The sequence below is a fragment of the Aristolochia californica genome, unplaced genomic scaffold, assembly GCF_029961685.1.
Source record: "Aristolochia californica isolate CCGP_79_NKW_82.1479 unplaced genomic scaffold, dmAriCali1.0.hap1 SCAF_2, whole genome shotgun sequence".
Lineage (NCBI taxonomy): Eukaryota > Viridiplantae > Streptophyta > Magnoliopsida > Piperales > Aristolochiaceae > Aristolochia > Aristolochia californica.
In genome coordinates this window covers 159,559-181,459 of record NW_027181881.1, presented here as the reverse complement: position 1 = coordinate 181,459, position 21,901 = coordinate 159,559, and the positions used below count along the sequence as shown (strand labels likewise).

Below are 21,901 nucleotides of genomic sequence, written 5' to 3'. Positions count from 1 at the left end.
CGGGAGGACAAAGATAAGGCAAGGCCGAAGCACTCTGCAAGCCAGTGGAGTACTCCAAGCCTGGAAAGAGAAAACAAATGGCCGCTCTGCCTATGTCGTCGCCTCTTTCGTTTCTCCATAACACTTTCCCTTCTTCGCAGAGACTCTCCTTTTACCCCAAATTTGGTCCAGTGAAAACGCAACAAACTTCGATTATTGAATCCAAAGCAGCAACGAGGAGAGAAAACAGGACTGCTCGACATGTTCGTATCCGTAAGAAGGTCTCACTTGATAACGGCATTTTCCCTTTTATCCCCAAATTTCTCACGCTTTGATCATTATCCCCATCTGGTGCTCGTTGTCCAAGTGTTGTAAAAATTTGACTCATCAGCAGTGTCTTCCGGTCCTCTGTTTTGAAAAGTTTAATTCAGGAGGTCATTTAGGGGATCCATGGCGATTTTCTATTTAATTTTGGACGGTTTATATTTTTATATCTTATCCCATTTAGCGAAATATACTTACTTTCTCTGCAATACATGCATCCTTTCGATATGCAAGTTTTTTTACGTTTTGTCCTAATGTGTCGGAAATTGATTTCCTTTTTCTTCACCCAATGGTGTACCTTTATCTCATTCTCCTCAGCTTATTCTCTCCGTTCTTCCCATGTCATTCCTATAGTCGTCTTCGTTTGCTTTAATCCTCCTGAAAATTTATGATATGCTTCATTAATATTTAGCTCTATTGCCTTTGTCTCGTAGAGCCAACAGAGGGGTAGGGTTGGTGTGGCCTCTCTCTCTCTATCTCGGTCTTGGTTTAGCATCATATATCGAAATAGAGAAATGTCATGGTTGTCACGCGGATGAAGGAGCTGCTCCTTCATGCCGTTGCTGTGGAGCTGGGGGACTGCCACCTTTCTTGGGGAAGTTTGTGAAGGCCCGCCGATTCCTGAAACTTTTGTGTTTTTGTTTTCTGTAATTTGAAACAATTTCTCATAATTCTGTATTTTAATTCTCATTTGATGCATGAAGGTCCTAGTTACTTTTGTTACTTTTCTAATTCTATTCTATTGCAGAATTTGCCAGTCCTGTAGCTTTTCTTTTAGTATATAAAGAGAAATCTTGCTTCTGCAACTTGCCTTCCTGACTGTTTTAAGCCGAAATATTTTAAAAAGGGCACTAGAAGCAATTTCCTGCCCCTGCCCTGCATATACTGCATGGTTTCGCTCCTCTTCTCCTGTTTCTCTGTCTTATACTGTTTTATGGATTTCAGGTGAACGGGACCCCAGAGAGGCCAAGGATGTGTGTTTTCCGCTCTAATAAACATATCTATGTCCAGGTGATCGATGACACTAAGATGCACACGCTTGCTTCTGCATCAACAATGCAGAAGCCTGTCTCTGAAGAGTTTGACTTCTCGTCTAGCCCCACAATTGTAAGTTCAATTTAGATTCGATGTAAAGCTTTTCCTTTTAAATAAGTGCCCCAAGCTACCATAGCTTATCTGATGCTGGTGGGGGTGGTAACATGATGAATTTCTTACTGTTAGTTAAAGTAAGTAATTGATGCCTGTGTTTAATGAAATTCAGACTGTGCTGCACTCTTCGCAGCATTATTGCCAATTCTTTACAGGGCTGTGGATTTGTGTTTGATGGCTGCTTTTCAGGTTTTATGGATACTCACAAAACTTGTAGTTAAGGACAACACAGCTTCTTTAGCCAAGGCTAGATTATGATGGAGGCAAAAGACATGATTTTGTTGAATCTAGCATTTTTCAAACAAGATTCTGATAAAAATGATGAAGATATATTTTTAAGCATAGAGCACGTAATTGTTGGTTCTGAATTCTAATATTTTCTTAAAGGCTTGGTTTTTCTGTATTAATGAAGTAGTATACTTGCACTTTTTTGGGGATTTTTATCAGCAATCGTGCATGAACCACTCTGTGAAAAATATGAAGCCCTCTTTCATGTATTGATCCATCATTCTTTGACTGAATGTTAGTTTTGGAAAGCCCAAACATGGTTAACAATAAAATAAATAAGTTGGAATTTTCATATGATACCCCTAATGTACCCCTAGGATAATCTACGCTAAGATGCATTTGGACCATAAAGTTCCAAATTGAAAAATTTAGAGAACTGATGCTTTACAAAGAGTCTGCCATCTGCTTGGTGACGGGTTAATATCACACAAGGTATGGTATAATAAAATTTTTGTGTGACTGAAGAAAAAGTTCACAAAATGATTTGAACACACATCTGCATTTGAGCCCTTTCTATGGGCCTAGATGTTCAGGGGCTCTTGTAACAGCATACAGCACTCCATGTAAGCTGTAAGGTTGAGCTGTTTGTTTTCGGATGAAGAAAATGAGATCGCAGTAGCAGAGGGGATGATGATTGAGTCATTCTCGAAGGACGGTATGTGGATTTGTTTGCTATTGGTGGATTATTTGTCATGATAGCATCTGTTGTATTCATGTTTTAGTATGAACTGCAATGTCTTGCTATCATCCACGGTCCGTGGAGCAAGGGCTGAAGGTCATAATTAAAGATCCCAAATTCAAACCTGGGAATGTATGAACTTCAGAATGTGGGATTTGAATGCATGATCTTCATCATTTTCTTTTCCTCAGAGAATGATGTTCTAAATTCTCAACTTCCTCGGGAACTTTTTGAAGTTCTTATTTCATTTGTATGACAATGCTCTTAATCATCAGGAAGTTGCCAAGAAAGTGGGAGAAGTGATTGCAAAAGCATGCTTGGAGAGAGGCATCACAAAGGTTGCTTTTGATCGAGGTGGTTACCCTTACCATGGACGTGTTGAAGCCCTTGCAGATGCTGCACGAGAGCAGGGTCTTGAGTTCTAAATTGTGTCTTGCTGTTTTTCATTCTTTGCTAGTTTGTATCTTGCTGATGTTGGAAATGAGAATTTTTGTTGTCGAATTGGTAGGCCATAGAGGCCCTTATGAAAGAGTCATTTACATCTTGCGGGAAAGGCAATACTCCACTTCCCTGCAAATAAGTAGGAGGCTCTGTAAGACTATCCAATGAAAGAGATAGTGTAGACTCTGTAATCTGGATGAAGGTGCAGAAAGTTGGATTCGTTCATCCTTCCAGTTATTATAACCAACTAATTTTTTCTTCTAATTGTATTCCGCTTAAAACTTCTTTCACCTCCATTTCGTTGTTTTTTAATCTTCAGATAAAAAGTGGTTGCAATGGAAGCCATTTTTCGTCAATCCTTTCTCCTAAGATCGAAATTTAATGGGGTCGTCTTAGTGTGCATTTTCTCCGTTTAAATTTTGAAGAACAGTTTTGGGTAGAGTTCCAAGTTGTTCCGGTCCTCGCTCTTGCAGCCTGAGGACTGTTTTTAACTAAACTGTGTCTTCTGGAATCTGGAATTCGTACTCGGGGCAACTTCAAGGTCTCCAAGAGATGTGGTTAAAAGGGACGGTTATTTGTGATAAAATCCTAATCTTCTATCCTAAACATGAACCTTCATCAAGGTAATCAAGCGATATCAGGAGTACGCTGGCGAGCAGTCGTCGCTGCGAGAAGGAAGAAGTACCCGCCGGTTTCGGCTGTACCCGACTCCCGGATCGTTTGTCCAACAACGATGATTCAAATGATGACATTCGGTCCGAGTTGACTCACTCTCATTAACCAGATTCCTTGTTTACTTGGTTCCTAGAAGAAGACTCTTGAATGTCATCATTTGAACCGAAGATTCTTTGCAGCCGTTACAAGAGGTTTGTAGCGGCCGAAAATTGATTGTAACAGACAACTTTACGGTTATATTGGCCGATATTGGAGAACGGTCTTTAACGGACGATATTTCGGCCAACATTTCGGGTATCGGTATGTATTTATGGGACAAAATATCGGCCGACTCGTGTAATTTCTGGTTTGCTGCTTTTTTCACCGGAAACATTCATCTCATCGCCGCCGTCGTTGCAAACGTATGCTTTGCTTCCGGGCTGGTCCTACCGCCCACGTGATGGGTGTTTGAGAAAGTCTCTCCATTTTGAGATTCATCGTCGAAGCACAGGCGGAAATCGGCTTTGCTCCTCTGATTTCAAGTACGGGCTTTAATTTCGACGATTTTTTGGCTCCATATTATGTATCCAAGTGTCTAACCGAAAGTTGAGTAGTATTGAGGCTTGAGTGTCGTATTGAGATTTTGGAACTGCGGGGTTGACTTTCGAAACAAACCAGTATGGAGGTAGAAGTTGGAAAGAGGGAGGCAACAATCTTGTCCTTACGAGTTCAATTGTCCTTGGTTTTGAAATTCTCTTCTAGTGTATGATTCTGAACTGCAATCTTCCTTTTGTTATGAATCTTTCTTCTAGTTGATGGTTCTGAACTACGATCTTCCGTGGTTTTGAATCTCTTTTCTAGATTATGATTCTGAACTAATTCCGGGATTTCCACGAACCTTTATATCTCTATCTGTTTGAGGAGTATCTGAGCTTTCTGGATGGAGCAGATTTTGTCTCTGGTAATTAATTTGAATGTATCTGTAATCCAGTTACGAATGTGTACTGTTTCAAACGGGCAATTTTGAGACTGAAGCTTAACTTTAACGTCTTAATGAAAACTCTGATTCTTTCACGGTCTACCACTGAATGTTTCTCATGATTAAAACTTTCTTCCTTCAATGCTAAGTTAACGATCCAGTTGAGAGTTCCTTACTTGATAGATTTGAGAATTATTGTTGATCACGAAATGGAGTTCATTGTATTATCTGTTACTTTATTTACGAGGAATGCAGAGGTAAAAAAGTAAGGAGAATTACCTATGAAGAGCACCAAATCTAGTATATCTATAAAAGTCAAAAAAAAAAAAAAAAAAAATTGCAAAGTGAAGCAAAAGAGATTCTTTCAAATTTTGCACCATCACTGCACGAAACAAAATGGCAAATGCTGGTCCTAATAACTGTGGGAAGAGGTGGAGATGTGAAGTACTACATCATGTATTAGCTCTACATTCTTTTTTCTTATTCTGACTCGATTTCTTCTGCAGCATCCTAATGTTTCTTATCTCTTTACACATTTATACCTGGTGATGCTCATTTTGGCCGCCAGAAGTCATCTATTTTTCAACGTCATATAATGATAATTCTCTGAGTCTCGCAGCAGTATCCCTAGATATTAGGCAATAATTTGGGTTCAAAGTCACAGATGGGAATGTTTTCTTTGGGCTGAAGATATCTGCTTCAGACGTCTATTTATGCTTGTCTTATGAGCCATTATCATCTCTCTAACATTAGCAAGGTGTAGTATTTTTGGCTCACAAGGTCTCAACTGACATGAGTAAGTCTGCACAACCCGCTTCCGATGTTGACACTTGTTGCAAGCTTTTTCTGTAGGGAGTTTTACTGTTCTTTAGCATTCTTGAGATGAAAGATTTCTTTAGATAAATATTGGAAGTCATTTAAAATGCTAATTGCAATTTCTGTCTTTTGGTTGTCTTTTTCAGCAGAAAGCTCATATAGTTTAGGTGTAAAGTTCTTACAACTCACTGCATGATTTTGCTTTTGATTTTGATTGCTGTGTGTTTTGACAGGTATGACTTTGCTGAAAGGTGGGCATAAAAATAGTTGAATTTTCCAATCTTATGTAGGTGCTGAAATTAAATCCAAACCATTTGAAATTTATGATGGATTGAGCTAACACTTCAATTACAAAACTCATGGGGCTTCACATGCTAAGAGTATGCAAGAGTAAAGACAGTGATGCACTTCATCCTGAAGAAGACAAAATGAAGGAGCATACTTTCCATGCCAATATTTTTCCCTTACCATGCCAATCTTCCTTTGTTTTGAGCCTCTTTTGTAGCTTATGATTCTTAACTAGGTCTGACAATGCCACGAGCTTTTTTCCTTTTTTTGGAAACTGTCTTTCAATTTATGATGTACTACCTCCTTCAGCTTTAGAATTCCTTTATTCTGAGGAGTAATCCAGAGAAATGAATGTTTTTGAGACTCACTTTTAGTGTCTGATGAAATATCTGATGTATTCTCAACTTCATCACTGAAAAATTCTCATACTTAAAACTTTTTGCAGTCAATTCTAACTTGTTGATCCATATAGATTTCCTTCCAACCATCAGGTAGGAGAATTTTTGCTGTTCATATAACAAAGTTCATGGTTCCAAGTATTTTAATTCTGGAGGGTGATGATGGGAACTAAATTGCCGAGGAAGATGAAGGGATATCTTACAAAAAAAAAAAAATGATGTAAGGAGAAAGTTACCCACACAGAGCTGCAAATTGATTGTATCATACAAACTCTAATAACGACTGCAAAGTAAATCAGAAGAGATTCCATACACATTCGTAGGCATCAATCCATTAAAAAATATAACCAGTGCAGGGTCTAGTAAAATTGCCAAGGAGTAGAAATTTGGAGTTTTGAATGCTACGTCTTGTATTAGCTCAAATTCTCATTCCCATTCCTATTCCAACATGATTCAAACTCTGTAATTGTAGATTTTCACCTTCTTTGTAGGACTGATGTTTCTTCTCTCTTGAGGTTGTTTTTACACTCTGCTGCAAGTTTGGAGTTATGGGTGCCATAGCTGTTTTTTCCATTCTCATTTGTTCTCTAGTCTCACATACTGGTAGTCCACTCAGTCTAGAGTAAGTTATCCTAGGTATTAGGTTACAAAATCATTAACCTGTATTTTTTCATGGACCAAAGATACCACTTTGGCCAGGAAGGTCTTAACTGATTTGTAATTATTTTTGCATCAACATCTTTGCAAGTTCTCACTGTAGGAAGAATTTTAGTATATTTTTAGGATACTTGTGTTCTTTTATTCCAGTTCACAGAACGAAGCATGCAGCAAGGTTATTTAGAAAAACTTGGAAAGAGTGACTACAGCATGTAGTTTTCACTGTAGCAAGTATGGGTTGACGCATTAATCATCTCCAACCAGGGCGTTATCCTTTGTTTTCTTCTCGTAATTTGCTTGGTTTGATGCAGACATTTGAACAATGATTTTTCTTGGTTAAATTATGGTTTCAGATAAAAGAATTTTTAGATGAATAGTGGAGGCCTCGATTTGAAATGAAAAAGTGCAATTGCTATCGTTCATATTGAAACAACATAAAAAATAAAAAGAATTTTTTTGCAATTTACTGCGTATTTTACTGTTTTGAGGTTAACTACTCTTTGTTTTTACAGGTGAACTTCACAATTTGCATGAATGCTGAAGCTACATTGCAGAACATTAGAGGTGTATGATGGATTGTGATTACCGCTTTTGAGTACAGAGAAGACATGCCAATTTTTCTCAACAGTCGAAGCAAGCAGTGATGAACTAATTCCAGAAAAAAGAATCATTCTTATTTCATTATCATCATTAAAGAGAGTCGGAGGGTTCAGGTGGAACCTTCATTAGCCGATGTTGAATTTGTTGGATTTTTGGAGAAGAAAAATAATTCAACGACTTGATTATAATTGAATATAATATTATTTTTTTTTTACTCGTTCATTCTCTTACAAAGCCAGCCAATTAAGATTCTTTCTCTCACGTCATTACCATTGTTTGCTAAAATAAGGATCTGGTCGAGATGGATTCCTTAAAATGCGAGATGGGAACTGAAGGAGCAGTGGATTCAAATGTTTAATTGTTGTTGTTATCTTGCAGACTGTTCTAAATAGAGTCAACACATACACTGGAGTCGCTTATATGGATGATCCCACCATTTTTTCCTGGGAGCTCATCAATGAGCCTCGCTGTGAGTCTGATCTTTCCGGAAAGACTTTCCAGGTAAGGTCTTTGAAGAAATTCCCTCCACTGTTTTCGCAGTTTCATGAAATATCCTTTCTCGCTTTGATTTCAGTACTGGGTGACGGAAATGGCCGCTTACGTCAAATCGATTGACAGAAACCATATGCTAGAGATTGGGCTTGAAGGATTTTACGGCCTATCCGACAAGCAGCATAATCCCAACGGATATATCTTCGGGACAGATTTCGTCACGAACAACCAAATGTCAGAGATCGATTTCACAACAATTCATGCATATGCAGATCAATGGTAAAGACAAAAGCTACTTAGATATGAAGAACTGATCAATTCCTTTTCTGATGAATATGAATTGGGTCATCTTCACAGGTTGCAGAACTTGTCGGACGAAGAACAACTGAGTTTCTCCAGGAACTGGACGAATACTCACATCCAATTTTCGCAGAAGGTTCTGAAGAAGCCACTCGTCTTGGGTGAATTCGGCAAATCCTGGAAGGATAAAGGGTACAGCACGAGCAAAAGAGATGCAGTGTTCACGGTATTCTACGACATCGTTGATGCGTTTGTTACAAGGGGAGGCCCCTTAAGTGGCGCACTCTTCTGGCAACTCCTGGTTCAAGGAATGGATAACCTTAGAGATGGCTATGAAGTTGTCCTGGCGGAGAGCCCCTCCACTGCTAATATTATCTTTCAGCAGTCCAAGAAGTTATCAGCTCTATAAGCTAAAAAAATGCCGGGTTCTATGCATTTTAAAAGATAATGAATTGTTTGAATATCAGTTTGATTTTTTACCATGAAACCTTTATTGCTGAAATAATATATTTTTCCCGTTCCGGTTCTTGTGTTGTTGAATGGGCCAACCTCTATGCAGTCAAAAAAAAAAAAAGTTCATCTAAGAATACAGAACTAGATATTATTGTTCTAAATTTCAGGAAAGAGAGCGGCAATAAGACGATTATTCTTTCTCCAGACAAAAAAATAAAAAATTTGATCATCTCCGTCAAGTAATGAAGGAACTGGAGAGCATGCCACAGTTCCTAGTAATGAAGGACAATACGACGATGATGACAATGACGATTGTTTTGTAACGGAGCCTTTATTAAAACAACTGTAGCAATTACATTGTCTTATTAATAAACTCTTCCAGATCTGGCTTCGGTTACATCAAATTATGTAGATGCTTGACAAGCTCTACTTATTCAATCAAAAATGAAAATTTCTAACCGATCAATTGAGGTCTGAGAGTTTATGGGACTGCTGAGACACAAGGTTAGCGGTGGAAGGCGTCTCGGAGAAGATGACTTCGTAACCATCTTTCATATTGTCCATGCCTTCCGTAAAGAGCTGCCAGAAAAGGGCACCAGCGCCGGAACCTCCACTCCTTGCGGAGGCATAGATGGTGTTGTATATGCTCGCATAGTAGTTGTCCCTCAGGCTCACGCTGTATCCAGAAGATCTCGACGATTTGCCGAATTCCGAGAAGAGCAGCGGCTTCTTCAGAATTGCACCTGAGTCTTGGATATGGGATTGAAGCCATTTCTGTACGAAAGCCGATTGAGCTTCCTCGTTCGACCCGGATACCCTGTGTAAACGAAGAAAACAGCATCAGCTTCGCAGATTATTGATCTTTCTCTCTATATTGTATATACTCTCAGACTGAGGTTAATGAGATTACCATTGATCTGGGTATGCATGGATAGTGGCGAAATCGATTCCTTCTATCTGGTTATTGGAGATGAAATCTGTGCCGACTTCGTAACCAGGATTGAACTGCTTCTTTTCGGGCAATGATTCACCGTAGAATCCTTCCAGGCCTATTTCTAGAAGATGGTTGCTGTCGATAGATTTGACGTGATCCGCCATCTCTGTGATCCAGTCCTTCACCACGAATGTAACGAAGCTGAATCAATTGAGCATTACGGGAAGATAAGAAGCTGCTTAATTTGTAGCTTTCTTATGGTTTTTCTTTAGGTCTTACCTGTAAGGTTCTGCCGGAGAGATCGCTCTGGCAGCGTGGCTCGTTCATCAGCTCCCATGCAAAGATGGTTGGATCGTCCTTGTAAGCAACTCCTGTAATGGAGTTGACTCTTGTAAGAATTGCCTGCACACAGTACGGAAAGATGAAACGCCATTATCCATTACAGGATTTTTTTTCAATTTCAACCATGTCGACAATTATACAACTGCAACACCCTTAAGGAATTCGGATTCTATGAAGACTTAGAATGTACCTTGATATGGTTCTTGAAGTGGCCTTTGACGACAGGATTCCGAAAGAAGTCGTCTTCAGAGCCCAAGTACTGGCCCTGTTCTCTTGCCCACTGAATATATTGATTTTTGCCTCCAAAGTCTGACCAGTTATTTCCCAAGCTCAGAATCAGATAAATCCCATACTTTCTAGCTTCAGCTATAACAAAATCTAATCCCTGGATGAAGAATAACAAGAACTGTGAGATTCAAAACGAAGCTTTTTCTCTTCTCAACGCAATTAAATGAAGAATAAGATGAGTAGTTTTTCTCGGTTGATCATACGTACCCTGAACATGTCCTCATCGTAAGAACCAGGCTTTATTTGCAGGGGTCTAGAACCTCCATCACTGAACGCCCATGTCCTTGCCACGGTCAATCCACGAGTCGAAGCTTGCTGGAAGGCAGAAATGACTTTCTCTCTCTCTGCTGGGTCTGAGGCCATATACATGAGCCAGTAAGCGTTGAAGCCGTTCAAGTAAAATGGCCTGCCACTCAGCTCAAAACGAGTGCCACTGGTTTTGGCGAAACCGCCTGGGCGGTAAGCTCTTGAAGCTCCCCTTGCATCTACGGCGAAGAGGAATGGTACCAGGAAAAAGACTAATATGCAGATCGTCCTTCCCACCATGTTTGGATTCAAAACTGGCACTTGAATAAAATGGACAAGCAGCTGTGTCTTGTTGGAAATGTTGATTCAAGAGACGAGAAGTGCTTGGATGCATTGGAGTATATCCCTCTGCTGTTTATATAGAGATCGAAGACCTCTGGAGGAAGCAATTGGATAGTCTACTTTTCTGCCGGTTTTTAATGAAATGCATCAAGTTGTTACGAAAGCCAAAGAAGAATGATGGAGATGACATCTAAAAAAGCTCGGAGAAGACATTACACGATTAGGAAGAGATGCAGCAGTTATATCTTTCGGAATGGCACGAGAGATGAAAAGGAGTAGTTCAACTTGGAATGTTTCAGTTTCGTAATGTTTAGCTCCCAACAGTCTAGGGAGGGGATCAGTTGGGAAGATTGATAGAGACCGCGTGAATCATCCTGAAAATTCTGTTAAGACTGTTGGGAGAGCATCATCACCCCAATTTCCTTGGCAATCCTCTTCTTTAATCAGCCTTGCATTTTGATTTACAGTCCAGTCCCGACGATGGGAAATCTGAAGGCTATCTGCTCAGTTGGGATGACTAGGGAAGTAGTAGATCATGTCGTTTCGTTCATAATTGGGTTCAGAGTACTAAGCTGGTGTGTGAAGTCACAAAAAACTTAGCTATATCCGGTATCCGTGCGCTGTAAAACGTTTTCATCGGCGGAGGGGATTGCAGAGAATTGAATATCGGCAATTTGAAGCTTTTGTGAAGAGAAGGAAAAGGATAGATTTGGCGGAGGGAAGGAGATCGTGTGAAATGGCAAGTGGCCGAACGGCTGCGTGAGAGCACACGTCAGGGTCTCAACTGAGTGTCGTTACAGTAGTTGTTCCTCTTCGTTACATTACAAGAGTTAGTGAATCAATCTTGATTGATCGAGATTCGAGAGGCCTATTTCTGCAACAAATTCAAAGACCAGGATATCTTAAAATAGGAAATACAACAAACAAGTGAATGGGAACCTCTTTGAAAAATTTAAGAGTTGGAATAGGAAACCACTTCAGAATTTTAACTCTTTACCTCTTTAGGACTAGGACCATCCTGCCACATTGGATCTGTTTATTGAATAGAACCTATACTTAACAACAACAGAAAAAATAACATGGAAGCTATTTGACATGTAACAGCTACAGTAGTGAATGTGTGTGACTCTGGTTAAGAATAGTCTGGAAGGTAATCATCTGAACTCAAATCTTTTCAGAATCTGGAAATTTTTCTTCATTCCAATAATCGAATGGACACGTTTGAAGATATTGTAGGAAGAAAGTATGACTGCAAATCAAAATAATGAACATGTTTTTTTTCTTCAATTTCAAAAATTCATGTTTAGAACTGAAAAATTAGATACAATTTCTTTTTTGTATCTTTGATTGTCATTTTTTTTTTTTTGTATTTTAGAAATTAGTGGTACAAGATAAAAGAAAGAATTTTATGTGTGGTCTGGTGACAAGGAAAAGTGTACAAATTAAATTTATTATCCCCCACTGAAGTTTAGAAATGCAAAGAACGGGGTTTTCACCCATAAAAAGTAACTACAATTAACTGATGCCATTTGGTCTTTCAAAAGCAGGGTCTGTAAGTTATAAGCAGTAGGTATAGGAACAGCATAGCAGAAGAATTAAGACTTTTTTTTTTTTCCTTTCGGAGTTTTTAGTTGTTATTTTTTACAATTCTGTTATCAAAAGATTGTGAGGAGGCTATAAGTTATTCTTCAAGAAATTGGACACTGCATCTTTAATCACTATCAAATGTCTGTCATCAAAAGGCGTATCATCCGTAAGAAGGGCCACGCCAATTAGCCAACTACGACCCCTTTTGCCACGTTATTATAGGCCTGTGTACAAATTGGACGAGGAAACGTCACATGCTCGTCTACATCACCTACGAATATGTTCTACGCTTGTTTCAGCAGTGAAGGATCAAGAATTCTCAGCTTTTCATTTACAATGTAAGTTGGTGTTCTTTCTGCGCAGCATCTTCTTGGTATTTATGTACGATTTTCGGCGCCATTAAATTAGATGATCAAACTTCTAGATGACGGTTCCATCAGGAATTGTACTGTTCTTTAGCACCACAGTGATTCCAGAACGAATATAGAAGCCCTCTGATGGTCTCTCTGCCTCTTCCACATTCTGCATATAATTAAACAGAAATATTTAGACCAAAAAAAAAAAAAACGAGCAGAAATCTATGCATCTCAACAGAGTTGCCTTCTCCGAAAAATAACTTTGGGTTTGCAAATGCTAAGGCCATACATAAATAGACATTAAGAATGTGAATTCATGTCCTCTATGACATAAGAGTCAAACGAAGGCCCAGAATCACGTAAGAAGAGCCTTCACACCAATGGGTTTCTTCTCAGCGAATGATTACGTAAACATTTGTGAATGGCTCCATTTTTGGAAACTATTAAGAGAATACTTACATCAGTATTTGAAATGACAACATCTTTTCCAATCCCTGCATTTTTGTCAATTATGCAATTGCTGCAAGAGAAGTGTTCAAAAATTAATTGGCACAACAATCCAATTCTTCAAATAATCAGGAATTTATTATGGTATTTTTTCACTGACCTAATTTTGGTATTCATCCCTACCCCAATTGGAACTTTGCCCTCTGCCAGAAATGATGCTCTCTCTGACTCCGTTTGATAGTAGTCCGCACCCATCATCATGGTATCCTACGAAGCAATATTAATCTATTCCTTCAGTTATGGTATCTAACAAACAAAAGATTGGTTGAACATTTTCATGAAAAATAAATATGAACAGGTGCAAAGCTTCACTTCAAGAAACATTTACCTTTAGCTCACAACCATATTCTAGCCTAGACCGCACACCGACAATAGAATGTTCAACATTGCACTCCCTTAAGAAGCATCCATGAGAAATTATAGAGTCCAACACCTGCACAGGGATAGACTGATCACATTTCACAAACACATCTAAAGTAGTACAACACTACATGAATCGATTTTCTGGGTAATACCTTGCATTTCTCAATTTTGGTTGGTGGTAGAAATCGAGGAGAAGTAAAGATTGGCTTCAATGGATCATAAAAGTGAAATTTGGGAGGCTGCCAAAAGGACAGTTACACTGCTTTAATTTCCGATGGAATTACCCAAAGTAGAAGAGCTAGGTGCTAGAGTTCCTGACTTGAATACCTGATCTGTTAGAGCCAGATTTGCATCAAAAAAGGATTTTATAGTTCCAATGTCCTCCCAATAACCATTGAACAGATATGCCTGCCGTGACACTAAGGTTAATCAAGAAAACTTTTACATCCCATTTCAGGTGATCCAATATGTGCCTATCTCTGACGTTAGTTTTAGAAGTATCTATATGCTACCTGAATATTATATTCTTCGGCAGCCATTGGAATGATCTCTGATCCAAAATCATTAGCTGTTGGATATTGCCACCTGCAAAGAAAAAATGCAAATTGGATGGACATGGTTGGATATAATTCACACGATTAAAGAAGATATAGACAATGAGATTTTGCTTTTCTTTTAAAGAATGTAAAGGATGACTGAGCGCAGGTTTAAAAACTAAGCGATCAGTATGATCAAGCACTAATCTACAAATATGCGTTAGAGTCAAAAAGGAGCGCTAGTGAAATATGTGTTAAATGTGCACTATTTAATAACAATGGTCAAGAAATAGCTCAAGATACCTTTAAATTATCAGTTCTTTTGTAATTTAAGAATTCTCAACACCTTTCTCATAGACATTAGATTTTAAAACAAAAATAGTGCACAAGATAAATATGTAATTCATCCAAACTATGCCCTTCATCATGAAGAAGAAGAGCTATTAGTGGCCCACATGACAAACAGCATACGTTCAGAAGAAACCCATTAGGATGTGTCTCAACAGAATTCTGTTCTCTTTTGAAAATACAGTTGGAATCGCATTTAATTGGCTCTGAAGGCTATTAAGAACTCGGACAAACCAGGGGGGTATGGTCCCACTGATAAGGTTCATAATGTTCAACTTGATCCCCTTAATTTATTGTCTAGTGCAACCATCCCTGGTGCAAATAGAGAGTTCCCTTGTTCAAGGCTAAGGAAGCCCTCATTTATGTAGCCGCCTTTGTGAAGCATGACAAGACCTGCTGTGTATATGACCAAAATGATATCGAAAATTACACCAATGGCATGGATCCAAATTGTGGACCTTTGGTTATGAAAATCTTTGTATTACAAAATATGGCAGGTGACAAACAGGATCATCATCATGTCATTGTATTACAAAATTTTAAAGCCATGAGCATCCATGGTGAAGGATGTAAATTGCCATTATGGCTTTGTTACTATTTAAATACAATATTTTTCGATGTGATGCTCAGAATACATCAACATAAAGCTGATAGTCTTCATAAAGTGGTTGCCTTTATGATTTTCATGCTAGAACTTTTTTATCTTTGAATTCAAAATAAATGTTTAACAAGCAATAGTAAGAATTTGCAGGCACCAAGATCCAAATTAAACTGTGAAGTGTTTGGGATCAACTGACTAAGAAAATCAATACTAACTTCCGCTAGTTATGTTAGATTTTCATTGCTGCTTGGGTTCATGGATAGAATGATATTTTAATGCATACGTTACGAGGTAATCATGTAACTTATTAACACACACTCCATAGCAGCATGCAAGAGAAAATAAATCTAGACATGCTGATGGCAGGAAGCATGGCAAGACAATTACCTTAAAAGCTTCAGTAGGACCTCTGTTTTGAAGAGATAAACACCCATCGATGCAATATAAGGGAACTGTTTTGCTTCTTGGCCTGACAATCCTAAAATAGTCGTGTCCACTTGCTGCAGTAACACACACTTCATTAGATAAAGTACATGAGAGAAGATAGGTTCTTGCTAGCTTCATCAAGTTTTTGCTTCTATAATTACCAAAGTGACACACCCATATGATGTCTATGCAATTTTCATGCTGCTGTGGCAATGCATATTGTGGGAAATATTATGGGCATTGCATGGCTAAAGTGGAACTGGAGATCCAGTGCCCAAGAATTGGTGTAATATGATAGGCACATGCAGGCTGAATGCTAGGCAATGAAGCAAATATGTAGAAGATGCGGAGGGAGGGGAGAGAAAGTTAAGAGACCTTTAGCAAAACTACAAAGAGTAAAACTAAAACTGATACATCACAGAACACTAAGTAGTGGCACAATTAAAGTTAAAAATAAGAGAGTTTTTAAGATGGATTAGACATCTCAGACAGTCGCCTAACATTGCAAGGTGAGAACGGGTAAATTAATTTTTAGTTGACGAATGGACAAGAAACAAAGGAACACAGAAAACGATATGGACAAGGGTTGTCTACAAAGAATTGAAGAGGGCTAACCTAATAATGGAGCATGAAAGTCATAGATAGCAATGGGAAAGGATTTTTTTCTGTTGATTCCAACATGATTAAGGCAATGCTCTGATGACAATAAATGTTCAAATCTAGTTTGATGTCTATGAAATAAGACCATAAAAGGGTTTTCACCAAAAAATAAAAAGACCAGAAAAGGTAGCCACATGTGAATACCATGGTCTTCAGATCTTCACCCTTCGGCTTTTCAAGAAATTGACGAATCTGACCATGTCTATCGATCTTCATCAGGCCAAAGTCAGATGCTCGACTGTCAGAAAGATTAAAACACAAAATGTCAAAGTAGCTGAAATGAGGAAAATCAAAGATAGATGTAAAGAAAAATTTTTTGACAAAAAGGAATATGTACGCAAAGTCCATGTAAATCAGATGAATCCATTTTCTACTTTCCTTCTCAAACGATGAGAAAAAGAATTCAATACAAAGGCTCAACAGAGCAAAGGATTGTCTGCATCCCCTTTGGCGGGACCTGGGTGCATACTCCATGCCTCTAATTACAATACGCTAATTTATAGTTACCTCTCATCCATGGGAACACAAGAAACAGATACATCCGCACCAGACTCAACGTGCTTCTGTTTAAGGTATCACATTCTTAATGAGACAGTCATGCCAACATCACAAAATACCAGGCATATGTAGAATAAGAAGCTTCAATCAAACCTGCACAAAATCCATGTAATCCATTCGATAAAGATGATCGCCAGATAATATCAAAATGTTCTCGATGTGTCTGTTCTTGGCATCCTGTCCCAGGTTCAAAGTTATTAGTGAGCTGAATATTGAATAAAAATAATGTGCATAACTTACTAATGAAATCATGAGAGCATTTCTTGTTTCTGTGCCCTTGATGGTAAAACTTATCTGCTACAATGATCACATTCAGCATGGCCAGGGAACACTCTACTATGATTTCTTAAGCGCCTATTCCTTATAGATCATGCTGTGATTGCCTACATGAATCGTTATCCACTTCACTCTAATCATTCGCTAGGTCTTTTAATTGTTTTTGAATGAAAAAAGATCAATTTCATTTATTATTTTCATTCTTTAATTAGCTTTTTTTTTAAAAAAAAAACTTCCCTCCACTAACATCCAAATTAATATGCACTTCTTTATTTTGCAGTTCCTCAATCAAAATTAGCAGAATCCATCTAACAGGTGCACTGCTAGTGCGTCTAACATTCCCAAACAATATGCCTATTGTGCTTCTCTTTAACTGTTTACTTATATGTTAGTTTTATTTGTTCCCCGGTTTTAACACTCAGCCACCTCAGCAGTCTCATCTTGCAAATATTCGAGGAAAAGTATACAATTGGCACACCTCAAAGAGCCATATAAACTGTCTGACAGCATCTGCAGTGCCTTGAAACCATCTCTTGCCTGATTCTCCTGATGTTTGTGTAGCTGCTAACACCTACAGAGGAACAGAATGTAACAAAACAAAATGTCAGCACTTCCTACAAGAAAATGTCCCACAATGCAACTCATTCTATTGAGCCAAGTTTTCTTCGTCCTAATTACCATGAAATCTTATCTGGTTCACCTACCTCAACAAATCCATCACCAAAGTTAACACCATTCCCAAAATTGTAAGTTCGAGCAAGATGACGATTAAGAGATTGAGAGTTGAACTGGGTCAGAATGAAAATTTTGTTCAGTCCACTGTTAATGCAGTTACTCATTGGAACATCAATAAGCCTGTAGCAGCCACCAATTGGTACCTAGGGATAAGAATGGACAAGTTTCTAGGGTCAGAATTATATGAGAATGTTTACTCATGTATAAGGAGTAAAAAATAAATACCCCCTGCACTGCAACCATGTCCAACACGAGTTACAGGTAAAATTTTAAATAAGCCAAAAAAAAGGACTTGAGTTACTTAAAAACTCATACTCATTTGTGCATATGAAATGTATCTAATACCAATGGCAACAGAACCTGAAAAAACAATATTTGTCATGAAATCTCTTTAGCATTAGAGTACCCTGAAAATGGACTACTAGAAGCAACAAAAAGATTAAAGTGATACTCACTTTATTCCCTGGTTCATTTCAACTATTCGTTAGATCACTCATATTTCTAAACCTTCTTATGGTTAAAGATTCTAAACTGAACAAGAAGTTTCACCAATGTCACAATTGATCATAGAACTGAAATTCCAAGTGAAAATTTTACTTTGACAGATGTAATATTTTTTTCTTATCATGGGAACAACTTGGAATTCTTGGACTTGTTCCTAAACTGTGACAAGCTAACTTATTGAGACCATTTTTTTTCTGTTTGAGGCATTCCTTCCAGTTCCCAAAATGGAACACCCTGATCTTCATGAAATTCACTGTTCCATTCAGAGTTTGCCAAATTTAGCCATAATATTTCTCAACAACAGTCATCTGATTTGAAGTAACCAGAAAAGTATTCTCAATCACGTTAAGACTGGAGTGTTTTGTAGTGCTAGCAGGAATGCAAGTGAATGAATCCCATCCCCTAGCGAGTGAAGTGTGTAAGCCCCCATAAGAGTGTAAGGGCAAGCCAAAGAGCTCATTCTTCCATTTCTTGATCTTTAGATCCATCAGAATCCTTAGATCATGATAGCACAAGCTGCTGTATAAGCTGGTAGAGTCTGCTACAGTGCTTTGTAATATCAGATTTTAAGGGACTAGATAATCTTACAGTGAGCCAATGGTTTCATGATAGGAATGTTAAAGAAATCTTACCAGGGACTGTAAACTATAAAACGTATAGACCATTACAAATCATGACCCTTTCACATATTAGACAAGTCGTAAAACATATGCGTTAGGGAGTGGTATCGGGCAGAAGCAGGCATTGGAAATCTATGACATTGACAAAAAAATTTAAAGCAAATGTTCAATACTATCTGAAAGCTTTTCACATCATATGTAGATTAGTGAACCAGGCTATTCATGATTTGAAATTAGAAATTGACTAATTTATAGCAATAAGTATTGGAGATTTCAGTTGAATGATTGATGTATTTTGGGACTTCAGAACAAAAAACTGAAGTAATTATGCCCAGAGAGGAATGTGGTTCTTAACAAAAGAAGTTCTTAGACCGATTTTTTACATCAAACTGACGAAGAAAATGAAAATACACAGATAAAAAGGGTGCATGCCAAGTTTAGGCCCACTGTTACCTCTTATAAGTTCAAGATCAGCAGAATCATCTTAAAACTTACAGAACAGCTTCCATATAAAAAAATATATATATATACATTATAAAAGATATTTTTAACCCTGAAATTTGCTTACAGCTGGTTTGGCTCTTCTTCGAGTTAGAGGAAACAGTCGTGTCCCAGCCCCACCACCTAATATGATTGATGCAACGCTTTTTGGGTCTGCTTGTGGCTGGACAAAGTCAGATGCAGACAAGGTCTAAGAACACAGCAAGCAAGCAATAGTGAGTTTCTGCACTTTTTTTTTATCGAAGACAAGTATTTGTGGACAAAATAAAGAATATGAAAAGGGCTGACTTCAGAACAAATTAAATAAAATGCTACATCTTATGCAAATAAACAGGGTACATAGAATTGTAATTGTAGTTAACATGAAGCAGTAGTGTGTGAATTATACACCAATTGAAGATCCCAAAACTCTAAGCTACCACCACAGATGCAAACAAAACATAATCAAATTGATAAGAGAAAGGTTAGAATGAATTTGTCATATGCTTGAAATCAATATCTGAAGGTCATATTGGAAGACAGAGACGCACACTTCGGATGAATTAAGCTACACAAATATGAATGACGTTCCTGAAAGAATATAAAACCCAGATAATCAGAGTTTTGTCTTTAAATAGGGAAGGAAAACGGTAGATGTGAATCCTACCCCTGGATCAACCAGACTTTGGTTCTTCTCCTTAAAAGTATGACATAATCAACTGGAATGACCTTCCTAAGCAATTTTGATCAGGTTGAAAACTGGAATTCCAACTGCTTAAGGAAAGTGAGTGTGCTTGTTTCGTTCTTCTTACATTTATTACTTGAGATATTGGTACAGGTAGAGGAGGCTGAAGTGTGCACGATGACAAGGAGATCCAACATAAGAAAGGAAAATATAATATGGACATTATACGATACAAAATATAATAAAATTCTGGAGACTGAAGCCCATCTGAAATGAGAGTTTTTACCATGGTAACTAGCTGAAACAAAAGAACAGAAAGGCAGTAAAAAGATCGAAGAAAATACCTGGAAATCCTTTTCAACATCTGCAAGAACAGACTTAGCTACACAGGTTTTTGGGAGGGGATCTTTGCCTCTGGAGAAGCAACGTTTCTCCAACCGTGCGGCCACCATTCTGCTTTTAGAAGGCGCAGGAACTCTGTTTCCGAAGAATGTTGAAGTGGAACTGTTCTCTAGCTGCAGATGATTATTTGCGAGCGGATCGAGTGATCGGAACTGTGAAGAAGTGATGCGGAATGTTCCGGACATGTTTACTGACAGAAGCAGATAGGAACCGTGGGAAATGGAATCGACTCAAGTTTCTGTGCCTCCGGTCACGAAAGAAATTTAACACGATCTCCCCGGCCGCCTCTGAAGAAGAGAACAAACCAGTAAACTCGGAACACAACTACACAACAGAAGTGCCTAGAAACCAAACTCTCCAGCGTCCCCCAGCGGATATTCAACACCTTGGTTTGTAGTCCACTTGGAATACTAAGCATACAGTTAAATTACGCAAACCTTTCAGAGTCCTGCGGTTTGACGATGCAGATCGCACAAAAGAAAATTAGGGGAGAGTGACAGGTGGAAGGAGCTGACAGAGTTGCAGAAAATACTCGGCCATGGAGATCCGTCTGATTAAACTATGATCGAAAGAGGGATTTGCTGGCTCAATGACACGAGCGACAGACTTAATACTAATAATAATAATAATAATGTAGTTTCGTTACTCACGTTCCTCGTGACTGTGAGAGGGAGAGTGAGTCGCAATATATAATAAATAAGCAAGTAGAAGCCGTGTCTTAATGGAGTTGCTTGGTGGTTACATATACTCACAGGTGGCTACAATAACAGATAAAAATGGTATAATAAAAGGAAGAAGTGGTTCTGTGATTGCCGCTAGATCGAGCAAGGAATGGACGGAGCAAGCGCCTTTACCTGACTTTGGACGAGAATCCAGGTTCGGAGCGGCTTCAAGGTAAAGCAAGAGACGGCTGATCTGATCTATATGCTGGTAAAAAGGCTTCCTTCAGGAGTCCGAAGAGGAGACGGAAGCAAACAATTCTTTCTGGACTCGAAGCTCGGGACAAGCAACGATGAACACGATTATATAAAAATCGCCCGCAGCCACTCCAGTTACCGCCTCTGACTTGTAAAGTCCAACAGATGGACAGGTTCGTCATGGACATTAAGCAAACGAGAGGCGACACTGCCCTTGATGGTGATGCTGATGCTAATAACAGTTCAAGAACAAGGAGTCCTCTTGCTCAGCGACGGCAAAGAATTGAAATTTAGAAGAGAAAACTCATATTAGTCAGGGAAGTGGCAGAGCGACGAGACGGCAAATTTGTGATTTGTGAGAAGAGGAGAAAGGGAGAGCTTCTGATTGCGAGCTTCTCAACTGGGATTCTGTTGGTACCGCGAGTGAGAGAAAACAAACGAAAACCAAAAGAAAGAGGTAAACGGCATGGAGTGGACTGGACGAGGAAAGAGTACATCTCAAAAGGTTTGTTAACTGCGATGCATTAGCTTATGCAGAAAGAGCAGAAAAAGTAAAAAGTAGGATTACAGAAATGACGGGTCAGAGCCACAGCTGCTTTCCGCTTGTTCGTCTATTTTGTATTTTACTGCAGAGCTCGAGCATACCTCAGCGTGAGCTCGCCGGCTGACAGGGTGAAGGAGCGCCACCCGG

General features: G+C 38.6%; 4 protein-coding genes across 7 annotated transcripts; 2 read left to right on the top strand and 2 right to left on the bottom strand.

The window, feature by feature from the left end:
* Positions 1-54: 54 nt before the first annotated feature.
* On the top strand, positions 55-3,124 carry LOC137955423 (large ribosomal subunit protein uL18c-like). The gene is made up of 3 exons (XM_068802356.1): positions 55-260; positions 1,249-1,410; positions 2,695-3,124. The coding sequence occupies exons 1-3, from the start codon at positions 78-80 to the stop codon at positions 2,842-2,844; spliced, it is 495 nt and encodes a 164-aa protein (XP_068658457.1). The 5' UTR covers positions 55-77; the 3' UTR covers positions 2,845-3,124.
* A 3,419-nt stretch (positions 3,125-6,543) lies between these two features.
* Positions 6,544-8,453, top strand: LOC137956215 (mannan endo-1,4-beta-mannosidase 1-like). The gene is made up of 6 exons (XM_068803598.1): positions 6,544-6,617; positions 6,803-6,827; positions 7,165-7,218; positions 7,631-7,753; positions 7,827-8,023; positions 8,102-8,453. Exons 1-6 carry the CDS (start codon positions 6,544-6,546, stop codon positions 8,451-8,453), a joined length of 825 nt encoding a protein of 274 aa, XP_068659699.1.
* Positions 8,454-8,959: 506 nt separating this feature from the next.
* LOC137956212 (putative mannan endo-1,4-beta-mannosidase 9) lies at positions 8,960-10,607 on the bottom strand. Its single transcript, XM_068803594.1, has 5 exons — positions 10,269-10,607; positions 9,964-10,158; positions 9,711-9,833; positions 9,408-9,610; positions 8,960-9,314 (listed from the first exon to the last, which is right to left on the bottom strand). The coding sequence occupies exons 1-5, from the start codon at positions 10,605-10,607 to the stop codon at positions 8,960-8,962; spliced, it is 1,215 nt and encodes a 404-aa protein (XP_068659695.1).
* Positions 10,608-12,353: 1,746 nt separating this feature from the next.
* LOC137955497 (glucose-1-phosphate adenylyltransferase large subunit 1-like) lies at positions 12,354-21,653 on the bottom strand. 4 transcript variants are annotated; one of them, XM_068802464.1, is made up of 16 exons: positions 21,148-21,653; positions 20,236-20,741; positions 19,295-19,417; positions 17,572-17,745; positions 17,346-17,438; positions 16,685-16,768; positions 16,541-16,596; positions 16,178-16,271; positions 15,335-15,447; positions 13,975-14,047; positions 13,790-13,870; positions 13,615-13,701; positions 13,428-13,532; positions 13,200-13,306; positions 13,052-13,112; positions 12,354-12,758 (listed from the first exon to the last, which is right to left on the bottom strand). In XM_068802464.1, exons 2-16 carry the CDS (start codon positions 20,476-20,478, stop codon positions 12,657-12,659), a joined length of 1,596 nt encoding a protein of 531 aa, XP_068658565.1. In that variant the 5' UTR covers positions 20,479-20,741; positions 21,148-21,653; the 3' UTR covers positions 12,354-12,656. The 4 variants fall into 4 exon arrangements, with proteins under 4 accessions (XP_068658565.1, XP_068658566.1, XP_068658564.1 ...); XM_068802465.1 differs by having other exon boundaries at positions 20,236-20,580; XM_068802463.1 differs by lacking the exon at positions 21,148-21,653 and having other exon boundaries at positions 20,236-20,881.
* Between the last annotated feature and the right edge of the window lie 248 nt (positions 21,654-21,901).